At 43.8% G+C, this 13075-nt stretch overlaps 1 protein-coding gene across 1 annotated transcript in view; it reads left to right on the top strand.

Moving 5' to 3' along the window:
* The window catches only part of TENM4 (teneurin transmembrane protein 4), a 342135-nt gene that overhangs the window by 305135 nt on the left and 23925 nt on the right, over positions 1–13075 (top strand). Inside the window, exons 22-23 of the mRNA XM_053969741.1 lie at positions 9105–9277; positions 12761–12996. Of these exons, the coding sequence (XP_053825716.1) occupies positions 9105–9277; positions 12761–12996 (409 nt within the window). The remainder of the gene's footprint in view (positions 1–9104; positions 9278–12760; positions 12997–13075) is intronic.

The raw sequence follows: 13075 nt of genomic DNA, 5'->3' as shown, positions 1-13075 counted from the left end.
CCCGGGTACACATGTAAGTGGGCTGAGCCTTGGCTCTCAAAGTTGTAGCAAGACATCAAGTCTTCAGTGTGATTCGCACATGATTCCATGGCAAATCTGTCTAACTTGTTGCTTGGATAGACAAACTAAATGAATACATTTACTCATCACACTCTATTTGTAGTGGCTAGTAGGAAGCTGATTTTTTCCCTGTGCATTGTTGATGTGACTAATATTGTCAGCTCATAAAAACACAGTTTATGAAGAACAGTGGAAATTGAAGGCTGGGCAGAAAAACTCTTCAAAAATTAATTCATGGGGAGAACAAGACTTGATCTATTTATCTCAGTATGAAAGAGACTGGGAAGTATCCAGATCACAACATGTCAGCCAAAGTTCTCACCTAGAGAGGGACTTGAGAAGGATATGGGGCTGGAAAACAAAGCTAGAGAAATTCAAGTTGACAAGAAGGTGTGATTTTGTAAGGCTGATGATTTAACTGGTAGAGTAACCAACCATGAAAGCAGTATATTCTCTATTTTTTGGTATCTTAGTTCAGGACTCTGATGCCTTTCTTATAATCTCACCAGAGAGAGGATTTGCATGACTGAAACACAAGCTGCAGAGATGAGTGCAGGCATGGCAGGATGAAGTCTAAATTCCTTGTTAACAAAGAAGCTGAAGAAGATGGTGTAAACCAAATAAAATCAACATCCACTACCTTCATGTTATTGGTTTCTCTAGCAGAACATCTGTAAATGTACATTGGGAAGGCTTAAGTGGTTTAGAGGATTCCTGTGAACATGAGTGGCTAGAAGGTGCTCTAAAGGAGTTTTCAGTCCTGACTGAGGGGAACAGTGAAGTTCATGTTTCTGTTTTGCTCATGGCCAAAGAGATAAAGGCATAAAATCTGACTCTGAGGAAAAGTTTCATGTTTCTCACAGCACACAATAGCTGTTTTTGGGCCAGGGCAAACCGGACACTGCTGCCTAAAAAGTTAAGAGTAAAGTAAATCCAGCTGGCAAGTTTACACTGAACCAGTTGCCCTATTATGAACATCCTCAAAAGATTTACATTTCACCTGACTGTCTACAAAGGAGCATAAATCACAAACCCAACATGATAGAGCAGTGGTATTGTGATAGTGGCATCACTACGTGTTCATCATGGAATCACAGTATCATAGTATGGCTTGGTTTGGAAGGGACCTTAAAGAACATCTAGTTCCAGCCAACACAGCCAGCATCTCTGGTTCTTCTGCAGGTGCTGTTCTTACCAGGGCATTTCTTAGCCTTTACCATAAGGCTGCAAAGAGCTCTGACATGTGAGCACATTGGTGTGACTCTGGAAAGGAGGGAAGGAGGCAGGATGTACTGATGCAGTACTGGAGGTCTGTTTCCAGGGCACACCAGGGAATCCAGGTCCTCCAAGGCTTCATGCTGGACTGGCATATTGTCCATTCATTTCTGTGGGAAAAGAGACCAGTGCTGGCTTCAGGCAGTGGCAGGCTCACTCACAGCACTTACAGCTCTTCCTTGCACACGTCCTACACCCAAGCCTGCTCTAACAATCCTGTTTTATCAGGTTTAGCTCTTGAGTAAGACTCAGTGTATAATGGTCTGCAGTTTCCCTTTTTGAGAGTGAAACTTAGCTCCCCACAGTAATTAGCCTGTCTCCAAAGACCTGTCTATGACTACTTTGAGGGTTTTAGCATTGTATAGACCTTTCCTGCCCCTGCCATGGGCTTGACATTAGCTGTCAGTTAATGCAATGCAGCTCAGCTTGTCCAGTAACTGGATTAAAGACTTTTCTTCCCATTGAACTGGTGACAGTAACAGAGATAATCAGCAGCAAAGGAAGTTGATCTGGAAACTCAGCCAGGGAAATGACTTCTTGTTCAGCTCCTCCAGTAAAAGACAAAAGATGCTGTGTGACTACTTGCTGCTTTGTTGTTGCTGCTTTTCAACTTGACCTGAAAAAATTGCTACCAGCCTTTACAAAGTTTCTTAGCAGTTTCTGTTTGTCTGCTTCAGAATCCGGAAATTTTTATTAATGGATTTGTTTAAATCAAGAATACGGCAATTATCTTGATTAGTTCACTGAGATGTTATCACCGTACATTAATTCAATTTCCCTCTGAGCCAAAGTCAAACCTTCTATGCATTATTTAGCCCAGATGAGGCTCTTTTACTTAGGTCCTTTGTGTGCCCAATTAGTTTTGAAGGTCGCCTCCTCCCATACTGACTCAAACACTTACACATTGCTCCAGCCAAGCCCAAAAATTCAAAACCTTTTCACGGACTCCCCAAGAAGTGGCTCACAGCTGTCTGGAGGTCTCATGGAGCCAGATCTTCAGATGAGTGGTAAGGGGAGCTTCGATCCCTTAACACTGGAGGCTGTTTTACAGAGAACCAAATTCTGCCAAACCTCACACACTGTAAGGGATGGAACATAGGAACCAGCTGGACTGAGCATGCAGGAGGGCCTTGAATAGCTTCCCAGTGACCCCCAAGGCTCAGCAGAGGTCCCACCCCAGCACCAGCAGCTTTTACTGCCAAAGGCAGTGCCCTGGTCTGTGTGCCTGTGATTTATCAGGTCATACACAGAGTTTTACAGGATTTGATTTAGTGTAGTTCAAGTGAGGGTCTTATTCTACTCTTGCAGCAGACTGGAGTATGAGAAACACCTTTGGCTTTTGTCTTCCCTCCTCTTAGCAAGATTTCTTGGTTTCATTTGTTCCACAAATTCTACATTATAAAATGATGCGATTCTCATTATTGTTCCTCTGACAAAGTTGCATTGAAACACCAGTAAGTGCCATGATAAAATAGCAGTTCTCCAGTACCCTCACTAAGTTGGGAGGTCACATTTTGAGCCACTGCCCTGCCCTGAAATGAATGCCTGATAGCAAAGTTTAGTTGAGAACCAAGGGAATTATGAGTATCATAAAAACTAGAAAGAGATCTTCGTCTTCTTTTTTGGGCAGTCGGAAAATTCAGCAGACTATGACCACAACCTGGCCTTTGGTCATTAGGGAGAGGACTTGCCTTCATACATTTTTGAGCATTATCAGTTTGTCTATTATAGATTTATTTTTAATGTTGTGTTTAATGTTGTTTGAAAAATTGGGATGAGGCGAGCTTGTTAAGAGGCACTGGGTGCACATTGGTATAATCGCATGCAAAATATAGTTTGCAAGGTCCATTTAGACACTTTGGCACTAAATGCAATATTATTATAGTGAGTTTTTTCTGATTTGACTTGTGTTTTAAAAGGCTGATAAAATGTGAAGAAGCTAAAATGAGGAAACGCAGAAACTCAGGCAATAAATTGATTTCTGAATAGATGGTACTTAGGATGCTCTTTAATTCCCAAGGTCCAGGTCTGTACACAATGGCAATGTGATAAATGAAAGCTCTGAATGTTTACAAGCCAACAATTAGACCTCATAAGCACCAAATACCATTTTAATTCTGTGCATTGAACCTTAGCTAAGTACGTTTCCAATTGGGAATGGATGGCAATGGTTTCCTTTCCTGGCCTAATAATTGCCAGTGTAATTGTAAGTGCTGAGGCTTTGCAGCAGGTTTGAATGGGAGGCAGCAGCTGTGTTAGCAGGTGATGGATTCATTGCTCCAAGTGGCTGCTGTGTGCACTCCCATGCTTCAGTATTTCCTTAATTCTGGGGCTTTCAGAGCATTTGGAGAACACAGAAGTCTTAGGCTGTGATGAAAACTGGCCCAGCCCTAAATCCCAATGCTGTGGAAACAGGCTAGGCAGCTTAGCTGCAAAATGAGGTGACTAGAAGAGATTTATATTACTGCAAATACCAGGGCACACCTGCAGCTACATAAGAGCCAGTTGCTTGGCCTTCCTCTCCAAGCTGAGGTGTGCCCTGTAAGGGTCTTTATAGGGCTGAAAGCAGAGGTGGAAGGAACCGGCACATTTGACTTCTTAAGCATATTATCTCTGGGATGTGCAAGTCTTCACATTCCTGGGAGACTGTGGGTATGTGACAGGTATGTGTTGTGTGAGCTAAATCAGGGAAAAGGGGGGGCAATGCTGTAGTTCTGAGTAAAAACAGAAAATAGAAAAAGAAGTGCTTGCCAAGAAGAAAACACTGTGTGTGTTCATGCTAATGGGCTTCCCACACCTCCATTTGCATTGCCACCACAGTGCTAAAAGGAGCTTTAGTCTGGACGTGAGCATTTTGCACTTCATCTGTCACCAGTTAAAAATAATAATAAAAATGGAACGGTCTAATTGTTCCACCTTCTCATTTTTCTTCCTTTGTAAGGCAGAACCTCCTTGCAGCTGCAGATCAGTAAGCTGTCCCCCCCAAAGCCAGTCCTTGGCAGGTCTCTGTCTGGCTGCTGGGCAGAGAGGTGCAACAGCTCCTGCACATGCAGAAAACACAGATGGTCCTAGTTCCTTCTGAAGGAGGTTAATGGGGTGACTAAGGATGTGCCAAAAGTCTAATGTACTTCTGCAGACATCTTAAACCAGTTCCAGCAGATCATTCCAGACTGTTCTGGCCCAAAAGGAGCCTTGTTTTTCAGGATCCAAAGTCCCAAATGGAAGTCCTTGCTCTTGATGAAGTACTGTGAGTTTTGTACACCTGTAAAAATGTAACCATGTAAATTAAGTGTATTATACTTAGTAATTTTGACTTTACAAGAGAAATGTGTGCACAGAGGTCTAAGTGCCATCACGCTCTTTCATTCTTTTTTTTCTTGCCATTTTAACCTAATTTGCACAAGGAAATGTTACTGGCAGATTTCTCCAGTTGCCTATTTGCAAATATTATTTATTTGCCCAGCAAAGGCAGAGAACCATTTGTGAGGGTACTAGAAGCTTGAGGTCCAGGAATATTATAAAAATATTACTAAAAAGGCTCTACAGAAATACTATATAAAATAATATTTATTTTACACTACATAATATTATATAAAAAGGCGCTACTTGCCTTTTAGTCAGAGCATCCTTCATTAAGACAAGGGGGAATGGCTTTAAACTGAATGAGGGTAGGTTTTAGAGTAGATGATAGGAAGAAATTCTTCACTATGTGTAGTGAGGCACTGGCACAGGTTGCCAAGAGATCTGGCTGCCCCATCTCTGGTTGTGTTCAAGGCTGCCGCCATGCCCACCCTGAAGCTCCATGGCTTCGCCTGCCCGGCAGAGGCACGGTCAGCTGCAGGGGACACTCCCCTGTGTCTCGAGGGGATTCAGGGAGCGGCTAAGACAGAGCGCTACGCTGTCTGCCTTGTATGGAGAAGAGGTGACATCTGAGACAATAAGGGAGCCAACTCAAGGCTGGGGAATCAGTCTCAGTTTTAATCTGAGCTCCGAAGGCCAGAGCATCTGACAGCCGAAAGCGCCTTCGAGGCTTTCACAACATCTTAAGTACCAGGGCAGTAACCAGAGGGAAGGGACGCCCCTTCACCAATGGGAGGATTTGGGGGAGTGGAAGGCAGAAGGATAGACAGATACATAAACGAATGGGGGAAGTTTAAAGGAGAGAGCCCTGGCCCTTGTCCACTCACTTGACGCCCAAGGTGGAAGATTCTGGGAGAGCAGGATGGGGAGCCGAGTGATGGACAGGGTACCAGGGAGGGGACAGGGGAGTGACAGAGCATTTTCAGGGAGATTGGCATTGAGGAAAAGGCAGGAAAGCTCAGGGTGGAACCATTGGGAGAAAATGGGGGGTGAAGGGGCAAACCATTACAGAACTGCTACAGAAATATAAAAACACAATACAACACAAGGCCAGGTTGGATGGGTCTCAGAGCAATCTTGTGAACTTGTGGAAGGTGTCCTGGCCCAAGGTGAAGTGGGTGAAACAAGATGATCTGTAAGGTCCCCTTCACCCCAAACCAATTTCTTTCTCTGTGATTTGATGAATATAAGGAGTTGGCTGCTGCTGCTGGGGGCTGTTAAACTGAGTATCCGCAGCATTTTGAGGCTTTCTTTAGAGCATGTAAGTAGGACTTGCATGGAGCAAAGGTTTTGTGCTCACTCTCAGGATTTTTCTGAGCGCCATTCAATTACGATAAAAAGCTGTGACTCACAGGACACTGACTCAGCATTTATCCCATGAGCAAGCTCTCTGCCTGCTCCTGGCTTTTGCACTCCTTATTTCCCTGACCTGCAGACCTGCTTCCTTTTATACTCCTGTTACACCAAACTCATCCACTGGACTTCAGTGCAACACATCTAGATTTGTGACATTACTTTTAGGAGGTGAATCAGGCTTACTTTTAGGAGAAGCTCATTTTTAAAATCTAAATTAAGCAGTAGAAATAAATCACTCACATCTACTAATCCACCAAGTCAGAGATGCCAAATTCAGATTCATCTTACTGAAATTTCAGAACGTTTCCAAACTTAATTCTACCCTTACAGTTCAGACTGATTTATATATATAGGACTATTGATGTTGTGGTAGGACGAATTTGAGGTGTTACACAACACACCTTCAGTGATAACAATGTTTTTTCTGCTCAGAGAAGAGACTAAATCATATCCCTTGTGTCTTGTCTCAGTAGATGGGGTAAAGAGACTGCCTGTGATGTTTCCTGTTTAAGATTCACATGCTGGTTTAGGAGGAGATGTGCAGGTGACTGGAGACAGTACAAGCAAAACACATTTGTTTCAGTGCAAACAGGGCAGCCACAAATCTGAAGTAAATTGTTTGGTACTGGGAGCACTTTAGTTCTGGGTCTTGCATGGATGCAGCTCAGATCCAGGCTGTGTGCTGCTAGCTGCTTGGAAAAGCTTTAACTGATCTCTGCCAAACTCCTGCAATGCAGTCCTGTTTTTAAGTTTTTCTTGGTTTGTTTGTTTGTTTGTTTGTTTTTTCCCTTTCTTTTCCATTTTACAAGTGGCTGATTGATTGCCAGGATATCTGAGGGAAAGGGCAAGGCTTGGATAATCCATGAGTGAGAGGATGACTCTGGAGGGCAATTGCTTTCTTCTATCTTACTACCTCCCCTTCTGCTCAGTGGGCAAGAAAAGCCTCAAGTGATGATGTCTCCAAACCTGAGGGATGCAGAGATTTGCAATGAGGTCATCCACTTAGTCACTATAACCCAAATATTAAACTTGGGCAAAAAACATCTTTTCAACAAGCACTTGCTCACAATAAATCACTGCCACCATATTTCAAAAGTGAAGTACCAGCACTGTGTTAGAATCTGGAAAAATGAGAGTGGAAGAGGAAGCAAATTTTTCTCTGTGTAGTGCAGAGCCAGTCCAGTGACTGCTCATGGGTCTCTCATTAGATGCAGTTCAAGAGTACTTCGTGTTTGCCTTGACTTGCCTTGCCTTGCCCTGCCCTGCCCTCCCCCCACACCACCCCTTCCCCTCCACTCCCCTCTTCTCCTTGGGTTTTTGCTTGGTTTCTGGGTTTTGTTATTAGATGGAGTGTATTTTCTTATTCCCCAGCTCAGAGTAGTCCCAAAAAAAAGCATCAAGAGCTCCTCAACCATCTGCTCCCTCCAAGGTCTGATCATCTGTTTCCAGATCCCCTCTAAGACATTATTCTAACTTATCCTTAAAAGAGTTGGACAGTGGGGTTTCCAGTGCTCCATCTGCTCCTCTGCTTGGAGCAACCATGGGTCTCGAAAATATTCTACAGCTTCTAATCTGAATTGTCATTGTTTCCATTTACTTTTTGTCACATCCTCAGTAGACATGATAAGCAATTCATTATTATCCTCTTCAGAATACCCGTTGTTAGGGTGGCATTTTCCCACTTTCTTGTTTCCCCTTTTCTGAACAAACTTTTTTATTTTGGCTTTGCCTCTTACATCAGGTTTCCTAAGCTTGTTATCCTTAATATATAATTTACATTACTTTGTCATTCTGAGGAATGGTGCCCTTCACTGGACACTGCATTCCATCAAAGGCTCACCAATGGGTAGCACAGGAGAACAAGACCTCTCTGCTTGCCCACCATTTACTTTGCATCCCCAAGTGATACATTTTCATAATGTACTTAGTTTCATATAAATCATTATTAAAAGAGTTGTGGGCAGGACTTGAAAAAAGTCAAATATTTATCCCTGATTGATTTGCTGAAATTTTTCTGTTTCTCCCTAAGTATTTAAATACCCCTTCCATTAAGGTCCCTCTCATCAGAAGGTCCAACAGCACGCCGGAGATTAGCCAGTAGAGCTCCCTATTGTTCTCCATTTCAACTACAATAACCTCACTGCAAAGGTCCTTTGCCAGCCTTTTGAGTCTGTGAACCTTTTTCTAATGCCACAGATGGGAGGCATAATGATGTGTTTGCTCTCTTAACTCAGGAGGGCTCTAGACTGTCTATGTCTGTTTCTCTTTTTACCAAAAAATAACTCCCCCAGCTTGTTAACTGCTGTGGGGCCTGTGTGGATAAAGCTTATTTTACCTGGGCCCTGGTACATAGGTGTCCACATCACAGAAACCTTCCCAGATGGTGCTTATGTTGATTCCTCATTAGAAAGGCCAAGGACACAGTAGGGGTGAAAACTGGTCTGCTTTTTTACACTTTTAAATCAGTCCTTCCATATGGTCCTAGGAACAGTAAAAGGTAGACACGGGGGTTCAGCTGTACTCAGGACTCTACACCATGTTCACAAAGGACAGTTCTCTACCTGATGTGGCCAGTATGGTCCTTGCCGCTACATTAATATTTAGCTTTTTAAAATTAGATAGAGAAAAAAAAAAATAAATTGCTGAGCTCAGGACACAACCAGACAAATCAGTTGGTGGTCTTCAGAAATTCCTAGTTCTGCTAGACAGGATGCACAGACCAGTGCTTTTCTGTAAGTCACAGCATAGTAGATGGGAAATGAAGTTACTCTTGTAAACAAGAAGCGTAGTGCAGGTGAGGAGTGTTGGAAAAATATTGTTAAAATACAAGCTAATATGTATTCAGTAATTTTCTAATGTTTGCTTCAATTTCTTCGGCTAAAATCTGTGATTTTCTTCTCATGAGGACAAAAAAAATCAAGACTGTCTGAAAGAGTGACACTGCATTTTTCTCTCTGAAAAATCTGGATGATGACTTGAAGAATTGGTCTCTGCTTTATAGAATAATTCATCCTCTGTTGATGCTGTTGACTTCATTACATTCTCATTTTCAGATACGACAGCTTTGGCCGCCTGACCAACGTGACCTTCCCTACTGGCCAAGTGAGCAGCTTCCGCAGCGATACTGACAGCTCTGTGCATGTCCAGGTAGAAACCTCCAGCAAGGATGATGTTACAATAACAACCAATTTGTCAGCATCGGGGGCCTTCTACACCCTGCTCCAAGGTGAGTTGGGCCAGCATCCCTTTCCTGACCAAACTGCACACAATGGATCAGGAAACAGGCATCGTCTTGATAATCCCAGCACCAAAAATTAGCATTCTCAGTGCACCAGAGCTCCCCACATGCTGGTACAGACACATACTCACACCTGCTTAGCCTCATTCCCTAGCACAGTGGATGCTCTGCAGCTGTTTTTCTGCTCCGTTCCCAGCCAGTCCCCTTGCCGTGCAGGCTCGTGCAGCACAGTCCTCCATCATCATTACCATTATTGTTGTAACTAAAGGGGTTGCATAAATCAAGCCACACTTCCAGCCAACCCTTTTTTGCTTCAGTCTCATAATGGCTTCTGACTTAACAGTTCCTCTCCTTCTGGAACAGGCTTCCAGCTGGTTGCTGGAGATCTGATTCTTTGTTAACTGGTGTTTCAAGCATTCATAAGGAAGCATCCAGAAAAATGACCATCCCTGTGCCCAGACCTTTTGGGTCTGTGAGCTAAGAGGTCGTGTGGAGAGGCACAAAGGAGAAATGGACAGGAGGGACTGGTGGGACCAGTTTGTGGCTGTGGGAAATGAGCACAGTTGTGCCTGTGGTAGGAAGGTGGGAAGCAGAGGACCGATTAGGTAGAGAAAAAGGGAATAAAGTGGGAAATAAAAGAGGAATAAATAGCAGGGGAACGCTGTGCTGGCATGCTGGTAGTGGCAGAACCTATACTACACGAACAGTGCCAGCCTGGATCTCCGGGTTCTGAAAACTGAAGCCTTTTTAGGATCAGGATGAGTTATCACACCTGTTCCCTGGGGCTTGGGGAAAGGGAAGGAACTTTCAGACTCTGCTTTCTTTACTCCCCAGATCTCATTCACTCTATTTGTGACTGATTACAGTGGGGTGTGAAATATTTTTTCTCCTTGTGAGGATCAAACTCCTCCAAGTGGGGCAAGCATGTTTCAGAATGACATTTATTCCCACATCTCTGGGATACAATTTCCTTCCCCCTCCCTGTATGTAACAACATCAACCTTTCCTAAAAGAAGGTGCCTGCTATGCCTGAAACACTGCTTTTACCCTTCTGGAGAGGGCAGCTAGGAGGGTTCCAGGCCCCTCAAGCTGTCCTATAGGAACACACCATGACTTTCTTATTCTTTACTTGAGCCTGTAAGACAGATGCAACCTACCTGACCCCATCTCACTCACTCACATTAAGATGTGTGACAACAGCACAGACATGAGGTTGGCTTTACCTCAAGAGCCTAATTAAGCAATAGAGCCCACTGTTGGGGGCCCTTTAGTGACAAAATCGACTGTGTGATTTATACACTCTGCACTGAAGGCACAGTTACATAATGATGCCACAGTCAATTCTGTCATTGTCCTGCCCTCCGGCACAGGGACATTCTGGCCATTAGGACATGCAGAATTACAAACAGCTTAACTATCTTCAGAAGTACAGAATTATGAAACTGGTTGCATCTGAAGAAACTCACTTAAAACAAAGATCTGGATAATGTTGCAGAAGAGGTGTCTTGGTGAACCAGATTCTTGGTAAACCTTTCAGGAAAGCCGGATCACACTGTGAACAGGTGAGATCTGAGAAGATTGCAGATTCAGAAGATTGCAAATTCCTGTAGGATGGATTTAGGACCTTCTACAACACGCACATCAACACTCCAGTGGGGTTTTGTCTTCTGGACTAGTGACAAAGTGAGCATTTGTTCAATGCCAAAGTAGGGCAGTAATGCCCTAGAGCCAAAGCAGCCTAAAATACAGCATTCAACAGCCTATGAATTTCATGTAGCCCTTGAGAAATACCTTCCAGAGCCAGGGAAGAGTCTACTCTTGGGAAAATGTTGAAAGTAGAGGATTTACATTACCCACACTGTACCACAGCACTGGTGACAATAACCCTTCTGTGGTGCTTATGTAACACAAAGGGAACATCATGTGTCTGATTAATTTCATGTAAACCTTCAAGCCTTCCTCTGCTTCCTGGTGAAGGAAAAAAGAGGGAGGAATATATTCACTGTTCAGGGATATTTCACTGTTTTGATTTAAAGCACATCTCCTAATACTTTAGTGTCAAACCACACATCTAAGAAAGGTGTGGCAGCCAATTGGCTGGCCCTTCTCTCCATTTGCAGACTCAAGCATGGAGGGGATTTGATCTGGCTGGAGTCTGTGTCAAAGACCATCTACTTACATATTCAATGGTAGAGCTAAAATACTTAGATCTGCATTGTGAATCCACTGCTGTGGATCAATCCTGTGCCCCAGCAGTTTCATTATCACTGCTGTGTAAAGTTGAGCGGTGGTTCTGCTGAGGTCTCTGTGGCAGATCTCCAGCTGGCTACCACAGGAGCAGGATGAGACCCACATAAAAAAGGACCAGTTGGTGTCACATTTCCTTCCCTAACTATACCAAACTGTGTTCTTCGCTGATCTATTTCTTGGGGACAAGAAATGGTAATTTCACTGTGATCTTGTTTCCTGCTGGACTATGGCAGGGCAACTAGTGAACAAAACCCAGCTTGCCTCAGAAAGGAAAAACACTTAATAGGAATTTTCAGTGGGTGTTTTTATTCGCAATTAAGAGTTTATGGCAGCCTGGGAGACAGAAATGGTAATATTTTCCAGCTTTTGAGGAGCTTCAGATAAGGCAGTGTTTGTATAATATGTTTTAAAGCCATTCTTCACTGAGTAAGTCTCATGCTTTCTTACCCTTCATGAGCTACTCTCTGCGGAGATAAATGCCAGCTGGAGATTCAAAGGATGGGCTTTTAGCTTGCCTGATTCCTGAAGGATGTAGAAGAGAGATTGCTCTTCTGTTCGGATCCTGAATTCCCAAATACTGGCCTCAAAATCTGATCTTTCATGAGCTAGTGGAGGCCAGATGTATAGAGATGTGTGGGAGCTTAATGCTTCTGCTTTCTCTCCAAACATGAGGACTTCAGTTGCCTCCTGAAAGCTTTCTCAAGGGAAAGGATTTGGCTGTTGTTTGGGGAGCTGGTTAGCATTAACTTGCTGTGCAATTTCCTGTCACTTGTGAGACAGTGAATGAGCTGAGGAAAGTAGGTGGCCGCACTTTCTCATATACTGTTGTGAAATTAAGATCTTTAGGATGTAAAAGCATGGAAAGTTTGCAGTCAGACTGATTTAAAACAAATATCTCACCACACAGTGTTTTAGCCTAGAGGAAGAGGTTTGAACCTGCATCCTTTGGTGAGGATTACACAGTTTTTTCACTTTTTTAACCTGCACAAGACTTTCTGCAAGAATATGAGGGGCCAAATCTCATCCAAATGAAAAAGCAATTGTCCATGTTTACTTTCCCTCATGAAACTGATGTTTTGCTTCCGTTGAGTGGGACAGGTGAGTAACAGAGTGCATTTGGTTACAACCATCTCAAATGCTCATGTGGCCTAGATGAGGGAGCAAGCAAAGAGCTGGAGCTGTATCATCAAAGATAAGCAAAGAACTCTTTTCTGTCTTCAGACCAAGTCCGAAACAGCTACTACATCGGTGCTGATGGCTCCCTCAGACTGATGCTCGCCAATGGCATGGAGGTGGCCCTGCAGACCGAGCCGCATCTGCTGGCTGGCACCGTCAACCCCACGGTGGGGAAGAGGAATGTCACCCTGCCCATCGACAATGGCCTCAACCTCGTGGAGTGGAGGCAGAGGAAGGAGCAAGCGAGAGGGCAGGTCACTGTCTTTGGACGTCGGCTGAGGGTAAGTGAGAACCACAAGCACTTTTAGCCTCCACTTCCCATCTCATCTGTCCCCAGTCTCATGGCAGAAAGGTATGGGT

This window comes from Vidua macroura, chromosome 2 (assembly GCF_024509145.1).
Source record: "Vidua macroura isolate BioBank_ID:100142 chromosome 2, ASM2450914v1, whole genome shotgun sequence".
NCBI classification, from domain to species: domain Eukaryota; kingdom Metazoa; phylum Chordata; class Aves; order Passeriformes; family Viduidae; genus Vidua; species Vidua macroura.
This window is presented reverse-complemented; position numbering and strand designations above follow the sequence as displayed.